Source organism: Xyrauchen texanus, chromosome 3 (assembly GCF_025860055.1).
Source record: "Xyrauchen texanus isolate HMW12.3.18 chromosome 3, RBS_HiC_50CHRs, whole genome shotgun sequence".
NCBI lineage: Eukaryota > Metazoa > Chordata > Actinopteri > Cypriniformes > Catostomidae > Xyrauchen > Xyrauchen texanus.
In genome coordinates, this window is record NC_068278.1 from 38,577,042 (window position 1) to 38,595,784 (window position 18,743).

At 36.1% G+C, this 18,743-nt stretch overlaps 3 protein-coding genes across 4 annotated transcripts in view; all 3 read right to left on the reverse strand.

Annotated features, from left to right (window-relative positions):
• Positions 1–450: 450 nt before the first annotated feature.
• Positions 451–3,311, reverse strand: atp5l (ATP synthase, H+ transporting, mitochondrial F0 complex, subunit g). The gene is made up of 3 exons (XM_052105543.1): positions 3,174–3,311; positions 2,598–2,758; positions 451–657 (listed from the first exon to the last, which is right to left on the reverse strand). The coding sequence occupies exons 1-3, from the start codon at positions 3,223–3,225 to the stop codon at positions 559–561; spliced, it is 312 nt and encodes a 103-aa protein (XP_051961503.1). The 5' UTR covers positions 3,226–3,311; the 3' UTR covers positions 451–558.
• A 2,988-nt stretch (positions 3,312–6,299) lies between these two features.
• Positions 6,300–17,407, reverse strand: LOC127624768 (Na(+)/H(+) exchange regulatory cofactor NHE-RF3-like). The gene is made up of 11 exons (XM_052099642.1): positions 17,262–17,407; positions 12,052–12,081; positions 11,504–11,568; positions 10,420–10,631; positions 10,058–10,262; positions 9,349–9,485; positions 8,936–9,140; positions 8,618–8,814; positions 8,286–8,510; positions 6,608–6,832; positions 6,300–6,503 (listed from the first exon to the last, which is right to left on the reverse strand). Exons 1-11 carry the CDS (start codon positions 17,405–17,407, stop codon positions 6,459–6,461), a joined length of 1,692 nt encoding a protein of 563 aa, XP_051955602.1. The 3' UTR covers positions 6,300–6,458.
• LOC127627888 (ATP-binding cassette sub-family G member 4-like) overlaps positions 13,956–18,743 on the reverse strand; it is a 28,394-nt gene continuing 23,606 nt past the window's right edge. For both annotated transcript variants that reach the window (XM_052104490.1, XM_052104497.1), the window contains exon 15: positions 13,956–18,525. In XM_052104490.1, coding sequence (XP_051960450.1) covers positions 18,300–18,525 — 226 coding nt within the window. In that variant the 3' untranslated portion in view covers positions 13,956–18,299. The remainder of the gene's footprint in view (positions 18,526–18,743) is intronic.

The window sequence follows — 18,743 nt, forward strand, 5'->3', positions numbered from 1 at the left end:
TTTCTTTAGCCACACAGATAAGCAAACTACCTCTTATTCACTAAAATCTTGAGGAAGACCCTGAAGATGTCTGACAGGAGTTCTGCAAATATTTAGGAAATGTTACCCAGATGCTATCAGAAAATCAAGAAAGTGAAGAGATGTCAATTATTACAGAAGTGTTTTTGGACTACACTGCATCTTAATTACACATGTGCTTTATAACTTTTGTAATATCTTCCTGTTAGCCTTCTGTCTGGAGATTTCTCCCAATGTTTAACACTAAACCACCTCACAATTGCATTGAAACTACATTGAGTTTGTAAACATAAAATGGAAGTGCATTCTGTAAGGGCTGATCTTTGTTTGATTGTCTAAATATGAGAATGCATTGACACAACTTTGATATTTGAATTCACTGTACTTGGTGTAAACTAACTAGCATGATACTAAAAGGAAATGAATTAAGCATTTCAATTAATTCAAGCATTTATTTAGTTCCTGGATTCCAAGAATTAAAATAGTGAAGAGAACAGACAAAACTCAGCAAAGAGAACAAGCAGAAAGGACAGTCCAGACTTATACATCATAGCCTATAAGGCCTCCCTTGCCAATGATCTCCCCAATGTAGAACCACATTAGAACTTCTGTGGCAACAAGTCCATTCCTTACAGCATCCTGTGGAGACAAAACTGCAATTAATAGACAAATATAAAAAATCCTGGAACTATAAATAAGCAGGTTTTTCAGTATGTTTTCCCAAATGGAAGATGCCCATTGAGTTTAATTTCATCAATGTCCAGCTCTTAGCCAGCAAACCAGCCCAACAGACAGGTACAGGCTTTCTGCAGGTATCATCAATTCTAATTTAATGCTTTTAAATGCCTATTTTAATGCCATTACCACAATTTGTAATGACATACACGACCCATGACTAACCACGGAGATATATATATCACACACACACACACACACATTTTAAAATACCCATGTCCCAAATTCTGAATTGTAACCATTACATTTTTCAATGATGATAATCTTGGATATTTGAGAAAATCTACATAATTTAAATAAACTGTATCACTATGAACTGAATTTGAAATGGCTCAGGAGACAGCTTAAACTGTCAATTTATTTGCAGATATTTTAAATTTGATTTAACAAGGTACCAATCAACTAGATGTTGATTGCTAGGCATGAAGAAAAAAACAGGCCATGAATGTAAAAAACCATTAAGTTTCAGTTTGTGTAAATTGTATCATCGAATACACGTGACCTCCTTCAACTAGAAACCCAAATTCTATTAGTCTGGACAGTGAAGGAAAAACTCAAACTCTGAACATTTAAAGGCTGGAACTTAATGTATTCAAAATTCAAATGCTATAGAAAATTGTTTTATCTTTGTGTTCAGACACCAGAGCACCTCCGCCTGCAGCGTCGCAACAAAGGTCGCTCGATTTTCCTTCGGTAGCGGCTCCGCTGGAAGCGGTGGTCACTACAGCAGCAGTTGTGGTGTTTGTGGTGGTAGTGGCTAAAGAGGTTACTTTGTCAGTCATGGCAAAGTATCTAGACATAGTTAATTACCATCTGCATTTCACAGCCGATTTGTGGCCATCGGAATTTAACGGCGTTAACACCCATTGTACCTAGTTTAAAAACTTTTTTACAAACACTTTTACAAAATCCTTCTCCATGTTGACCACTAACAGGCTGCAACCATGTCCAAAATTCTTCGTCTTCCATCCATTTTTGCTGGAATTTGCACTTCCCCATTTCTTTGCAACTTTACTTTCTCTGTTGCAACTCCTCCAGGTCCCAGCCCGCTGCTGTCTAAACGTCCAGAGTTGCGTCAATTTTGCACCGGCAGGAGGCAATTACCAAACTGGATCCGCATGTTTACCACACCAATGTACATATTTTGCGATGGCAAATCAAAGTTATTAATTGTGAAGGCTATATTCAAAATAAATTGGTAATATAACATTTTCAAAACTATCTAAAATATTAAATGCCTGTAGGAATAACATTTAATGCTTTTTAATGCTATGTAAGGCCTTAATTTTCGCAAAATCCATTTAATGACTTTTAATGCTTTTTAATGCCCCGCGGAAACCCTGAGGTAGACACTTTGTCTCTTTATCTCACCATTGTCATTAGAAAAACAATACTACAAATACATTTTGCAAACAACATATTTTTTAGGAAAGAAATAATTTAACTAAAAAGATCAGAATAATCCCTGCCTTTGATCTTAGCTCTGGGAGAGTAATCTTCCATTTAATATATGAACAACAGGTTTTGCACATCTTGATAACTTCAGTTAAATCAAGAATTAATTTACTTGAATAAAATTTAAGTTGCAGCTATTGACCTGAAACTAAGAGAGACTCTGTATCACAAAACATTGTAATTTACTCGTCATATAGCTACACTCTCTCCCAAATTATTCGATTTTGGTAATACTTTTGACTGACAATTATGTGCAAAAACTGTCAAGTCTCACAGAATAGTTGCTATGTTCCTCATATGGAAGTTGCTTTAGATACAAGCTTCTGCTAAATGGCTAGATGTAATAGCCCCTTGAAATGATAACAAGCCTGTAAAGCATGCATACTGACCCTGACTGTGGTCTGACCGAGCCGTCCTGACTGAAAGCCCTTTAGGAGATCCTGGACACCACTGATGGCCTTGGGGATCTCGGCGGGGCTCGGAGGCACCAGCTCCACGCGGGCGTAATACCAGAAAGTGGCCAGTCGGGGCTTGGAGTAGCTCACAGCGGCTGCAAAATATCAATATAAAGAATGACATCGTAAAGCAGAGACTAAATAAACAAGAAAGGCATGATGAGTTATTAATAATTATTTAATGGTTGTATGTTTCAAAAACATATACGTTAACACAGTGCGACTTTTCTGACACTGTCTACTCTACCATACTACGGTTGAATGAGCACATCATTCAGATTGAATAGCCATATTTAGATGTGGAAGAACTCTAAAGCATTAACTAATTACATTTCTTTATTGCTGGTCATTTGCTTGAACCCAAAGTCAACGCATTTTTTTTTACACATGTGTATATTTCGTATTTAATCACGATTTCCTCATTACTGCGGCCTTCCACTCCACTGCGCAACTCAAATTTCTTATACAAACGTATCTTCTACAGCTCAAGTAAAAGATGAATATTCTTACCACCGACCAAAGTTGGTACTTTAGCCACAAGTTTCTGTACTGCTTGTGCCATTATTTGTATTGCTGCGAAGTTTTGTGCACCGTCCACAAACCGAGACCCTTCAATGAATGTCACCTCCAGCGAAGGACCCCACAACCAAGAAGGCAGAAAATTTGCCTGACGTAAATTTTGAGCATGCAATAAATACAGCTATATATAGCATATATCGAACATAAATGTCAATGTTTTATTAAAGTATCTACTGAAATACAAATTAAGTAAATTATATACTAAGTGTTTACCAGATTAAAATATATTGTTACAAAAACAAGGACGGCATAAAACAGCCGACTAAATGCTGCTAATGCTAATAGCCCTTTTCCATGTATATTATGGTCGACCTTTTTTCAATTAATTAAAGAGTCACCTGCACCACACACAGCACAGGCCAATGACAAATGTACAGCACTGATTGAGACATTTCTGTACATTTGTCATCCCTTTTGGAATGATACATACAATTGGATAAAACAAAGAATATATTATATATTTGGATATTATGAAATCTGGTCTAATAATTGAGTGTGAAATTAATATTTTGTTTCAAATAACGTGATGCTTTTCTTCCTTTTTTTTTTTTTTTTTTTGTGTGTATTCGTAAATGTAGATTTTTAAAACTACAGCTGCTTGTTTTCAAAATGGAGTTGTCCTAGTATTTGTGCTTTAAAGGGTTCACCCAAAAATGAAAATTCTCTCATCATTTGTACCCTTATGCCCTCCCAGTTGTGTATGACAGTCTTTCTTTTGCTGAACACAAAAATGTTTTTTTTTTTTTTGTTTATATATTTCAGCTCTGTATGTCCATACAATGCATGTGAATGGGTACTGACATGTTGAAGCACAAAAAAAATCACATAAAAGCAGCAAAAAAGTAATCCATGCCATCCCAGATGTGTATGTCATTCTTTCTTTTGGTGAACACAAACAAATATATATATTTTGTTTTAATATTTCAGCTCTGTAGGTCCATACAATACATGTGAATGGGTACTGACATGTTGAAGCACCAAAAATCACATAAAAGCAGCAAAAAAGTAATCCACAAGACTCCATATGTTAAATCCATAACTTCAGAAGCGATATGATCAATATCAGTGAGAAACAGTAAGAAATATAATTTACATAATTCCTCTTAATTGGATTGCATGGATTGATGACAAAACACACACACACACACACACACACACACACACACACACACACACACACACACACACACACACACACACACACACATGCAGTGTGTGTGTGTGTGTTTTGTCATCAATCCATGCATTCTTTGGGTCAATGTTGTGGCTTTGTTGTGTATTTATTGTCAAGTGTCAAAATTATTGCTATATTATATGACAAAGTTAATAAATGGCTTTAATTGACATAAAAGTTTAGTTTATCTTCTAGGCTTTTTAATTAGACCAGATACAATTGTTAAGAGGGGGACTTTAAGCTGTTTAGTGGTCTTGTTAGGCGGGGGCACATTGTAACATTTCACTTTCTTTTATTTCGAGGTAGATGGCAAAAACAATATACACCGTATTCTTGAAACAAGACCACATATATGTAATAGACGTGTGAAATTAATGTGAAAAAATAAAAATACATCAAACCCCAAGTATATTTACACAAATTTAAGAAAACCAAAAAGTGTCAGTTTGTCCCCCGCTCTCCCAATGTCTTTGAGACATTTATTTTTTATAATGATTCTAAATGTGATCTTTTTAATATGTTTAGCCGATGTTAGATGCTTTCCAGATGAAAAGATCTAAAACAGACATCTCAGAGACCTATGTGCTATCTGGGTTAATTACACTGCATTGGTCTGAATGGCCTCTAGGCTTTTAGAAATGCTTTTGCCATTAGTAACACGAATGCAACACATACTGAAGAAAATGAAAGAATACTACTCTTAATGTCATCAGAATTTAATAGTTTGTTTAAAAAAAAGAAGATGAAGAAAAAAAAACTGTTTCTGTGCGTACCCAGTGATGAAATCTTTCAGGCCAATTGATTTACAATTAATGAAATATAGAATTGAAATTGAGGAAATTAACAAATTGAATGTAAATGTTTATGTTCACATTCTGCATAAATGTGGTCATATTTAACACATTACTGTTTGGGTTTTAGTATATTAATACTGTATTTTGTGAAGCAGAAATTTTTACTTAAGGACTTAAATATTGATCTGTTCCTTTCCCACACTATCATATCGCTTCTGAAAATATGGATTTAACCACTGAAATTTTATGGATCACTTTTATGCTGCCTTTACATGCATTTTGAGCTTCAAAATTTTGGTACCATTAACTTACATTGTATGGACCTACAGAGTTGATATATTCTTCTTTGTTTGTGTTCAACAGAAGAAAGAAAGTCATACACATCTGGGATGTCATAAGGGTTAGTAAATGATGAGAGAATTTTCATTTTTGGGTGAACTGTCCCTTTAAAAAATATTTAAAAAAAATATACAAATCAAGTAACTTGAATATTTTTGATAAATAAGGGTTTTATATAATACAACCCATAACCTTTATATATACAATTTATACAATATAATACAATCATTTATCTTATTGTGTTGTGTTGTTATTTAATTTTTATGTCTAAATGCATGTTTTTGCCAACTGATCTCAGCCTGTTTTTGCCATGTTTTTGTGGATATTTGCCTTTTTGTTATATTGTTGTGAAGTTTGAATATAAAAAACCTTGCAACACACAAATCTAAATAATCTTAGATCAAATATATGCACAGCATTAGTCAGTAAATTACTACTAAAAACATTGTGCTGATTTAGTCATGTACACAAAGACATTTGTTTACTTATTGACTTAATACTTTCATTTGAACTATTTATTTATTTAATAACTTTAATAAAAATAAAATCAAAATAATTTTGACTCTCATTTCATTGAGAAACATATTTGGGATCAAATTACAATGCTGAAACGGCAGTACAACATGACAAAAAACGTGTGGAGTGAAGACAGGCATAAGTAAAACTTTTATAACTTTTCTATTACCTTACAGTAGGTTTATATAATACTTTCATAAATCAAGACTTAATGGAAATGTTTACTTCCAGTGACCTAACCACAGCTTTAAAGATAAAGAAATTGTTTCCTGTTAAATGTATTTGCAAGGTCTTGAACAGAAAATTTTCCCCATGGCTGATTTCTTTGTCATTTTAAGGACTGCTTTAATATCCATCACCCCTGAAGACATTTCCAGGTGGACTAATAGTTCATCATTCTGTTGGTGGTTCAGCAGCCTTTGAGACATTTTTCTCTCCCTAACAAATAAAACATTAACAAATATGAATGAAGGCAAATGATATGAAGTGATAATGTGGTCCTGATTTGTGACTGTTTGAAGACATCATAAATTATTGCATACCTCAGAGGTTGTCGCCAGTTGGTTCACTTTGATTGGCTTCTCGTTCTTCTTCAGCCACTCATAACCTCTCTGATCAACTACTAGTAAAGAAAGAGAGCTCCCTCCTTTTTTCACATGTAAGATCACATCCTCCACAGACTCTTTCTCCACATTCTGTCCATTCACTTCCACCACCACATCACCCTGTAGAAGACCAGAACTCTGTCCTGGGCCTCCTGCTGTTACCTAAAGAACATGAGATAACACATTGTGATAATGAAACATTGTTTTTTTTTAATTAAAAGTGTAATGTGTATGTTTTTTTTTTTTTTTTAAAACTCGTCTCATATTCCAGCTTAATATACAATGACAACTACAAGTAAACCATTCGTAGATTGATTTTCCCAAAAAACATTAAAACATTAATCTTTTGTTTGAACATTGGCTCAACCAATGGAGAGAGTTTGGGGTGGAGCTATCTGTTTGTTCAATCAATGCCAGATGGAGGGAGTATTCAGAAATCTGTTTGAAAACAATGTTTATTTTCATTTGGTTATTGTCACAGAAACAACTTTAATCAAAATTAAATATATTATATTTATGGTGTCTGAGCATGTAACTTTCACATCACTCTTCTTCTTCAAAAGGTAATGTTTTATGTAGCTGCATACTTTCTAACTAATTATTTGTTAGATATTTTACACAAGGATAATCTCACTATGTTCACAACGGCTGTTTGATTATAAGATCATGATATAAAAAGTAAATGTTGGTTGTCATAAGAAAATTACATATATAACTGATTTCCAAAAAGAAATCCCACAGGCGTTTTAGTCCAGAACAAAACTACATTTCAAACCTGGAAACCAGCCTTAAAAGGAGAGTTCACCCAAAAATGAAAATTCTCTCATCATTTACTCACCCTCATGCCATCTAAGATGTGTTTGACTTTCTTACTTCTGCTGAATGCAAAAAAATTGTTTTAGAAGAATATCTCAGCTCTGTGAGTCCATTCAATGCAGTGAACGGTGATCAGGCCTTTTGGAGCTCCTAAAAGGAGATAAAGTCAGCATAAAATAATCCAGTGGTTTGATCCATGTCTTAGGAATTATCCAGATGGTTTGGGTGAGAACAGACCAAAATATAACTCCCTTTTCACTGTGCATCTTGTCACTGCAGTCTATAGACACGATCAAGATTTCAAGCTTGATTACACTTCCTAGCGCTTGACGTATGTGCAGAGTGCTAGATGGTATTATAGGAAGTGTAATCAAGCTTGAAATCATGTTTGCCCAGGAGACTGCTGTCAGTGAAAATGAACAGTGAACAGTGGTCTGTTCTCACCTAAAACCATCAGGATCAATTCAGAAGACGATTAAACCACTGGAGCCTGATGGATTAGGTCTAAAATGACTTTAACTGCTTTTCACAGGTTCAAAGCCTGATCACCATTCACTTGCCTTTTATGGACCTAGTCAACAACCTCACCAACAAAGCTTGTTGCAAAGCTTATAGATTATATATTCTTCTAAAATGTTTTGCTTGTGTTCAGCAGAAGAAAGAAAGTCATACACATCTGGGATGGAATGAGGTGAGCAAATTATTAAAGAATTTAAATTTTTTGGGTGAACTAACACTTTAACATCTGCAGTCAGTATCACCTAAATACTTATTTGTCAATGAAAGGGATTCATTGTACCTGGCTGATAAAGATGCCAGGTTTCTGTTGAATGCTGCCCAAATGGAAGCCAAATCCAACGGAGCCCATCTGTAGCACACAGAGTCTAACATTAGGATTGATCTGCACATCCTCCTGGGGCTCAACAGGGGGCACTGTAAGCTCCGGTGTTATCAGGATTTCCCTTTTCTCCATAGGGATACCAGTTGTAACATTCACACAGAACAGCAAGGGAGAGAGGCCCAGCTGAGAAAGAATGATATAATGACATTTAAAAGACAAGAAGACAGTCAGGCATCAGGGAAACAAATGAAGATCTCTTAAATGAACTCAGTGTCTCTGTATACATTTACCTTAGTGTAAAACTCTTGGCCTTGTGGTGGCATAGTTGTGAGGGTGACATTCTGTCCACTCTGTCTGATTTTGTTGACAACTTCATCATGACCCAATGAGCCTGTGGGCTCTCCATTTACTTCAAGAAGCACCTCACCTTCTTTAACACTTCCCAATTCAGCAGGGCTGCCCTTAACTACCTCTCTTACCATGTGGACTATGTAAACCAAAAATAAAAATGGAGAGAATATATCTTACTGTGTTGCTGTATGAATTTTCAGGAAGACAGACAGAATTTGAGGTTGTGCTTGTCAAACATGTGTGCCTGTGCCTCTTACCAGTGCGTCCTGCCCCTGTCTTCTCCTTCCTGAGCAGGAAACCGTACCCTTCTGACCCAAGCACCAGATGCAGTCTGCGGGGCTGGTAAGGCATGCTCACTGCATCAGCCATGGGTGGAAGAATGGGCATTTTCCTTCGGGCATAACTCTTCTCACTCTCGCTGTCAATCACCAGCACCGTCATGTGATCGTTACACTTCTTTACCTGGGGATATAAACCGACTGCATCACTTGAGACTAAAGTTCAACTCAACCTACAAGTGAGTGACGAGTCTGTGTCGAGTCTGTGAGATGTATAAGACACATCAAAGTAGCTCTGCAAATTTCAGTTTAAAAGTTTATGGTGACATTTTTGTCCAGTTCAGTTAAATAAAACTTTCCCCAAAGCAAGTCCTTGTCATAGTCTTTCTTACCATTTTGCTGATGGCAGAGTGTGTGAGTTCAGAAGCCATGGCACCATTGATCCAGATCAGATGGTCACCTTTCTTCACTCCTGCCTTCTGTGCAGCTCCTCCATTCACTGGACTTGTAGAGAATTTGCCTTCCTCACCTGCTCCAAGGATAAACCAACAGACCTCAACATGAACCTCAAAACATTATTATTGATGATTATATTTTGAATTATGTTTTATGAAATCTAGTCTTATGAAATCTTGGTAAAATTGCGATAGCCATAATTCTTCCAATGTCAAAATACTTTCTCATAGGATAGCTTAATATGAGGAGGCAATTATAAGAAAGTAATTCTTGTTTTATTTCACCTGAAAAGTGTGGATACTGTGGCGCTATCAAAACATTGTGGTTTGTTTGAGCATTCCAAATGGCAGGAATTGTTTGAGCCAACATAGCAACATTGGCTCAAACTATGAAAAGTGTTTGAGGTGGGGATATCAGTTTATCTAATTGATGGAAGATGGAAGAATGAAGGGGTGTTTTTTTTGGGAGAAACCTGTTTGAAAACAGTCATTATTTGTAGTGCTGCTAGTGGTGCAGAAAAATACACTTCATCTTTAACATTTAGCCTCACTTCTTTTAAAAATGGACAACAGCATTGTGGGAAAGGTTCATTTTGAAGATGTTTATTTAAAATGTAAATTGAGGATATTATGGTTCTTTTCTTACCTTCCACAGGCACTATGCTAAACCCCAAGCCAGATGAAGCTTCTCTTGTGATGTGGCAGAGACGGGGTGGCTTCCATTCTTCCCCACGGTTGGTTTTAGCCAGCTCTCTAAGGTCACGACCCTCAGACACAGCCTTGTCATAGGCCTGGCCATCCAACACCAAGAGACACAGCTGAGAACCACACACTTGAATCCAACGGGCCACCTGAGAGTGAGAGAAACATGATAGAGAAATGAGATTGCAGAAATAATCTTGTTGCAAAGCTTGAAACAGAAACAAAGAAGATGTCTGTAGCTTTTACAGTACACAATATTATTACAAAATACCAAATTTACATGATTCAAATGTCATAACCTCTCACCTCCATATGTCCCATGTTGTCTACAAACATCTCATTTACTTCAAGCAGGCGATCCCCATCATTGAGCCCACTTCTCTCTGCCACACCACATGACTGTAGCTGCCTGAAAACATGACCCTGCCTCCCTTTTTGCACACGCAGATTGAAGCCAAAGGTTTCCCCCTCTTCCCTCTTCAGCACACACATCCGAAGTGAGGGACCTGACACAGGTTCTACTGGAACAGATAATAGTTATATGGCAAACCATATATTTTTCTAAATTTCTGTTGGCACAGATTATAAGTATATGAAAAATTGAATATGTAACTGATAACACATCAAAGCAGTACTTCTTTGCATTTCTATTATGCTATACCACATTGGTAACTCTGATAATAAGAATAAGAATAAGAAGAATTGAAGCGCATAACTGTGCAAAAGTTTTAGGCACTTGTGAAAAATCTAGCAAAATGAGGATTTCTTAAAAAATAATGGCATAAATAGTTTTTATTTAACAATTAATTAAACATAAAATAGCTAAATCAATATTTGGTGTGAACACCTTTGCCTGAGCACCAATTGTTCTAGGTACACCTGGACACAGTTTGTCTTGGTTGTTGGCAGATAAGATGTTCCAAGCTTCTTGGAGAATTCATCACAGTTCTTCTATCTATTTAGGTTGTCGAAACTGCTTCAGTCTCTTCATGTTACAGGGATCCATGTTCTTCTATTCTATTCTATTTGCAAAAGGAACGTTTGGGAGTCTAAAATATATATTTCCTATTGACACACTGAAGCTGAAGATATAAATAACCATCTTAAGACAACGTTTTGGTGTGAAACATCTTATACATATACTGTATATATGCATACAGTATATATACATTGTACACACACATACATAAATATATATACATACACCTATCTATCTATCTATCTATCTATCTATCTATCTATCTATCTATCTATCTATCTATCTATCTATCTATATATCTATCTATATATATATATATATATATATATATATATATATATATATATATATATATATATATATATATTAGTAGCAGAAAAATATACTAATAAAAATATAAACCTCACTAACCTGTTTCACCTGCAATCACCATGGCTGGATTGTCGATTCCCTCCTTGGGACCGAAGGTAAACCTCCTCAAGTGAGCAAAAGAACAGATTAATAAATAAGTATACACCCTCTGTTAGGTGCTGTACACGAACAGCCAATGAGATTAAGTCCACTGCTATAAAGCAGTCATAATGCCTTCCACATTAGTACTTCATTGATTGTATTTTAGGTAGTAAAACGAGAGAGCTGATAAAGTCATTGTAATGTGGCGTGTTTCTGCATGTGTGCTCTTATCAAATCAAAAGGCACAAAGTCAAAGCTGAGGAATCTTCCATAAGGTAAAGGTCTGCCTGTGTGCTGTCCATGTGGATGTGTGTCTATGAGGGGTAATAAAAAAAATACTTCCTCTGTCATTTCCATGGTGTCCCAAAGCACTGCAATCAACGTAATAAATGAGACAGATCAACATGAAATGGTGAGAATTTTACAGTGAGGTCAACCACACCTATAATTCCTGGCCCAAAAAACTAAAACAAAACAAAAAAATTCACCCCACAGATTCCTAGCACTGAGTCAAGATCAGTAATTTTGCTCTTGACCTTAAGTTTTTATAAACAGATCTTGAGTCAACTTATTTTGATGGAAAAAGTTGCTGTTGCTCATCTGCTCTGTCCTCCCTTTATATTTTGGATTGGTCAGTCATAGTAAAAACGTAATGTTTGTAAGTCAGAAAAAAATCAAAACACTCTTTGCTTATGAATCATAGACTTTGATTAAACCAAAAATGATAATGAACCAAACCCAGTAGCCTTGAGTGAGAGTTCACACAAACGCCCAACTGTGGTTGCTAAAAAAGTTTATGATTGTTCTATCATCTGTGACCATGCAGGCATAAAACAGTTTTTGCATAAATGAAATTGTGTAAATTCATCCAGTCTGACCTCAAATATCTTTCCTTCTATTTACATATTTTTCAGACTCAATGGGTCTTATTCGTGAAACACAAATAGAACAAATTCTGTTACATAGTTCATACAGTAAATCCAATCTAATGTAAATTGTTGTTTTCAGTTAAATGCAACGATTTGCATAAAAAGCAGATTAACTAAAAATGCCTGTACAAAAAAAAGTTGCCATTTGGATTTAAATAATCAGATACTTAAGAGCCAATGATTGGATCATTATTGCAGTGATTGATACGTTTCTGCTGGCAACAATTATTTTAACTCTAACTGATGCAGTGGGTAGCTTCTCATTTATTAAACAACCATGTCGGAAGACGTATCCCGTGGTCGTGGAAAAAATGTATCTGTGTTTCAGAAGGGGCAAATTATTGGCCTGAATCAAGCAAAGAAAACAACTTTTTTTTATTGCTGAAATCACTGGAATTGGGTTAAGAACTGTCCAATGCATTATTAATCTGGAAGGATAGTGGTGAACCGTCAGCTTTGCGGAAGAAACGTGGTCGGAAAAAAAACTTGAATGATCGTGATTGGAGATCACTACAACACAGGGGTGTAAAGTAACACAAATACTCACTGTAAAGGGATTAATGGAAAGGAGGCGAGAACCGACTTGACGATATAAATAATATTTTAATGGAGAACTTAAACAAAAAGACAAACACACAAAGGTGTCGGACAGCTGCTCTCTGTCACACTTCTCCAATCGGCATTTATCCCTCTCTGAGTCTTGATTAGCCTGATTAGGGTCCGGGTGTGTAGCATCATGACCCGGCCCCGCCCTCCACCCTGTCACACTCACATTACTGTAATTAACTACTTTTTCCCAAGAATTTAACTTTTTAAGTAGTTTAAAAATTTTATAATTTTACTTTTAATTCAGTACATTTTAAGTGCTGTAACTGTACATTTACTGTACTATTTTCCCACCATCTGTGTTCACTACTTCCCTGTCCTGATTTAAATTTTTATCTATCAACATGATTGGCTATGCACGACCAAACGCTGCATGCATCGGCTCCGAAGAATATTTCTGAATGAAACAGACGCATTTCCCCACCTTTATACCAGTATGTCCGGGGGCGGGACATGAAAATTCTGTCCGCCAACTACTCATTGGCCTTTTTTCATAGATCAGAGGTATATTCGGCACTCAAGAGAGACCTCTAGTGTCGCTTCTTCGACACAATGTCGAAGTGAGCGACAGACCGACGGGGAACTAATGTTAACAAATGGAACCTTATTGTACAGTGTTGCCAAAATAATGAACCACTGTAATCTGAGAGTCTGACAGAAATGTTCACAATGCAAATCAAAAGCAACAATTAAGCTACCACAGTACATTGTATTATTACTACCAACAATACGGTATTACCACCATATTATTGGCACAAATGATCATCTGTACAGTTATGATTCATTACAACATGCAGAGATTGCATAAAGTTTCGTTTACACTGGAAATTCAATAAAATACAATACTGAATAATAATATATAAATGCATTTATTATAATCATTTGAACATGTTTTAGCACACATAACTTGCATTTGTTTATGAGACAAACATAATTATTTTGCAAAACAACTGGGAAGCTAATGACAAAAAATATTTTTCTCTGGTTTACACAATCTGCAGCACAAGCCAAAACCTTGCCAAAAATGTATTTTAAACGGAATCAAAAATCTCTAAATCCATTTGCACTTTACCTGCTTATCTTTTTTCTAATCTGAGAGAAGATGATGAAGGCTTTTTGTTCATTAAGACATGCAAACAAAAATAATGTGAAAGAATTAATTTGTAAATTAATGAAATATTGTTAATCAAATATGACTGCTCAAGATGAGTGTGTGAAATACTATCTTATTCTTATTATCTCAACCCTCCAGTACAGCAACCCATAACAACACATATTAATGGCACAGACATCTCAAATGTTTTTTTTACAATAGAGAATCAACAGACAACCACTGGAAATATATAGAATATTCAAGGATTAAATATCATTCACTAGGCACAGAACAATACTATTGCTATTACAGTAGAACAGGTATTACCCAACTCTCTACAGATTTTATCTGCACATTCTGTCAAGTCTGTGTACCATTACAAGAAAAAATCTTGATGGTGAACATTTCCTTATTCTAGCCCTGTCAAGTGACTCCAATGGAAATAGAACACATACAAACTTTATCTAACAGGCTGCAGAGTAGTTAGTATCACACAATATTGAGTGCAGAATTGTTGACTGTAGTACAGCTAATAGTTTGTCTGCCTTTTATTGATCCCTGTTCTGAAGCAGCTCTTTTGAAAATGGAGTCTGTGCTCTTAAAGCATCTACGGCCAAGGGTGCTCACCTAGGATCTTAGATAACCTAGTTTTACCTTGGTATGGCAATAAAGCAAAACTGATTATAAAGCAATGATTCTTTGATTGCAGGATGATCAATAGATCATATTCAAATCTGTGTGCAATATTTAAGTGGACAGATTGTTCTAGAAAAAGAGCAATCATACCTTACAGTACTATGAGTAAGAGCCTCTCTTAATGCCACTGACGATAATGAGAACGCAAATGGAGTTATAGTGGAGTAACCTTGGAGCCCAATGGTAATGTTTCTAAAACAAAACAAAGATTTCCTAAAAATGAATCCTCTGTAGATTATTTAATTTCTGTTAGGAGTCTTTTTGGAATACAACACATATGCAACATAAATTCCTTGCAGCACCTTGTTTTCTGATTCCAAATTCATCATGTATTTTACTTTTCCATAATACTCCCTTTTCCAGCAGTGCGTGTCATATTTACGGATATAAAAATAAAGTTAATTACAAATTAATGCCCAAAAAGTTCCAATAAAACCACTTCAACAAAAGTGCATACATGTATTTACAATTTCCCTTAAAGCATAACAAATACATTGGTGGCCAAACGTTTGGAATAATGTACAGATTTTGCTGTTTCTGAAGGAAATTTGTACTTTAATTCACCAAAGTGTCATTCAACTGATCACAAATTGTAGTCAGGACATTTCTGATGTAAAAAACAGCACCATCACTATTTGAAAAAGTTAATTTGATCAAATCTAGACAGGCCCCATTTCTAGCAGCCATCACTCCAACACCTTATCCTTGAGTAATCATGCTAAATTGCTAATTTGGTACTAGAATATCACTTGCCATTATATCAAACACAGTTGAAAGCTATTTGATTCATTAAATGAAGCTTAACATTGTCTTTGTTTTTGAGTTGCCACAGTATGCAATAGACTGGCATGTCTTAAAGTCAATATTAGGTCAAAAATGGCAAAAAAGAAACTGCTTTCCCTAGAAACTCATCAGTCATACAATGAATGCTATACAATGCTTGAAATTGCAAGACTTCATACAAAGGTGTACACTACAGTCTTCAAAGACAAAGGACAACTGGCTCTAACAAGGACAGAAAGAGATGTGGAAGGACAGATGTACAATTTAACAAAGAGGATAAGTACATCAGAGTCTCTAGTTTGAGAAATAGATGCCTCACATGTCCTCAGCTGACAGCTTCATTGAATTCTACCTGCTCAACACTAGTTACATGTAGAACAGTAAAGAGAAGACTCCGGGGTGCAGGCCTTATGGGAAGAATTGCAAAGAAAGAGCCAAGGTTAGAAAAACAAATAGAAAAGGTTACAGTAGGCAAAGAAACACAGACATTGGACAACAGATAATTGGAAAAGAGCATTTGTGGGATCAGCTAAACTGTAAAAGGTGCGTGAGAAGTGCCCGACAAGACAACCACATCTATGGCAAGTGCTACAGGAAGAGTATCTGGACAAACTGACAGCTAGAGAGCCAAGGATCTGCAAAGCTGTCACTGCTGCATGTGGAGGATGCACTACTCTTTGAAGATTTTAAGTTTTATTTCAAATTGTAATAGTATTTTTTCATGTTATTAATGTCCTGATTATACATTGTGATCAGTTAAATGCCACTTGGGTGAATAAAAGTACCAATTTCTTTCCATAAGAGCAAAATCTGTACATAATTTTGGCCACCAGTGTATACTTTCGTGTGTATATATACTCAAGTTATTAGTATTGTTCTATATATAAGGAGACATAACACATAGCAGGACTCAAAAACATTGAGTCAGTTGTGAAGATGTTTGCATTGCATTTCAGTATTAAGTAGCCTGGCTTGGGATTATAAAGCAGGGAAAAAAGTGTATATATATATGTATATATATATATATATATATATATATATATATATATATATATATATAGGTGCAAACAAGAGGCATGTTCATATGCAGCACACCACTCTACTGAAGATGCATAAAATCTCCATCCAGAATTCCATGTTTTTCAGGACACACATCTTGGGCCAGGTGTGTCACTCATTCGAAAGTGCAGCTAACTGCAAATCCTCAGCAGTGCGGTTTAAGTGTATAGAAAACAGTCGCAACGAAGCAGAAAGTAGTTTTCATGTAAGAATATAACAAGGTTGAGCTGTTATAGAACAGTCTTAATATCAGAATATCAGGATTGCAGATCATTTTCTGACATTTGATATGTATCATTCATGGGCAAATGCAATAAGTCAATGGAGCTTTGTGATCAGCCCCAATTCACATTGAAGTCTTTTCCTTTTTGGTCACTGTAGGGAGCTGTCTTATATCTTATGAAGCTGAGAGAGCCCAACACAATCTACTCTCTCAAGCGACCACAGAGGCAGTTGTCAGAAAATTCAAGGTAAGAGGACAGATTTAATTCTGGCAGCCAAAATGTTTGTCAAGCAAGATATTTCAGTTCCCTCTTAGAAAACAAATTACAGGCAGTTCACATCAAGGGCACTTGCTGCAACATTGCCCAAATGGTTAGGTTTAGGCTGATGTGGAATCTTGAGAATTGCCTGGAGGCTGTAAAAGTGTTCTTTAAAGTGTTCTTTCAGCAGGTCATCGCAGGAATGGTAGTACATTGTTCTATAAACTCCTGCAGAAACTCAGAGTATTGGTGGGAAGACTCGTGAACTGAAAAGACATAATGGAATTGAAGATACGCTGGTTAGACATTTCATAGTGTCCACAATATGCTGACCAAGCTCAGCACAGTTCTGGATTCTACTGCTTGCATGTTCTAAGGTGCCCCCAAGCATGCAGTGCACTCTCTTCCAAAACACATACGGTTCTTCAGCTCGGTCTAAATGAAAGTCATTAACATTAAGACAATATGACTATCCATCAATCCGATAGTAAAAGACTTATTCACATGTTGGCTCATGTCCAATTCACATGCTATAGAGAGCTATCATGGAATTGTCTATGTTGTTACATCCAGTCCTATCGACAGAGACTCATGCTTCCAAGTTCAAAGTCATATCAGTGTACAATGTATTTACAATGCTTAACTGAACGGAATACTACATTCAAAAATAATAGTCTTCATTTACTATTATATACTTATTGGAGGATTAAAAAGTCAAGTAACAAAAACAGAGTATAATGTTGCACTGCTAAATAATGGCTCTGGAATCAATATGTAACATTTATGTGTCACAATCTGTGTTCTTTGCATGTGCTGAGGCGCACACAAGTGGATCGATATGCGCATTTAGTATATCTGTGTGCATGTGTGTGTATGGGTCTGATTTTGCCTAAATTGTTAGGGACACCAGAGACAGTAAAACTTGATATCACCTAGATTGTGAGGAAACTAGTTTAATGGTTTAATTAAATTATTTAATAAAAATTCTGCGAGGGCTGGGTTTTTAGGGTTTTCAGAAGTCAATGGAATGTCCCCACCATGATGGACAAACAAACTTGTGAGTGTGCAGACTATGTGTGTATGTAAAATTACATATAGCCCTAGCTCTAACGCTCTGACTTGACCTTATAGCGCAGAACTAGGTAAGTAGCGAGTCTCAGAACTAAGAAGAAGACCCCCAACACCATGAAGTCCACATAGAGCTTTGCATCCTCCACATCCAGCAGCTGCAGGACCTCTTCTGGCTTTTGGAACTTACACACCACACCGGGACACTCCAGCTCTGAGCGGTTCATGCCGTAGATGGAGAGGATTACCCCCTCAAAGCCATACCTGTGGAAGAAGAGAGAACATTCTTCAGTGTGTGGGTGTGAGAACCTGTGGCACCAGTGACCATTCTGGCTCACCTGGTAGATGATTTGAGTTTAAAGCAAATGATCTCAAGAATGACTCGACTGGACTGATCAAATTTAGATAGGTGATTTCTGCCAGAGCATTTTACCCACAACAGTCACAGAATTATCAAAGATACAAATAATGATTAATAATTA

What these genes read in the sequence shown, in the direction of transcription:
- atp5l (XM_052105543.1), bottom strand. Translation starts at nt 3,225, where the DNA reads ATGGCACAAGCAGTACAGAAACTTGTGGCTAAAGTACCAACTTTGGTC. An exon ending in AGTACCAACTTTGGTCGGTG is followed by an intron (nt 2,759 to 3,173) that starts GTAAGAATATTC and finishes GATATTTTGCAG; the next exon opens with CCGCTGTGAGCTACTCCAAG. An exon ending in TCGGTCAGACCACAGTCAGG is followed by an intron (nt 658 to 2,597) that starts GTCAGTATGCAT and finishes TTGTCTCCACAG; the next exon opens with GATGCTGTAAGGAATGGACT.
- LOC127624768 (XM_052099642.1), bottom strand. Translation starts at nt 17,407, where the DNA reads ATGTACTACCATTCCTGCGATGACCTGCTGAAAGAACACTTTAAAGAA. An exon ending in GCCCTTGATGTGAACTGCCT is followed by an intron (nt 12,082 to 17,261) that starts GTAATTTGTTTT and finishes TAAAAACTTAAG; the next exon opens with GTCAAGAGCAAAATTACTGA. An exon ending in ACTCTGCCATCAGCAAAATG is followed by an intron (nt 9,141 to 9,348) that starts GTAAGAAAGACT and finishes TTATATCCCCAG; the next exon opens with GTAAAGAAGTGTAACGATCA.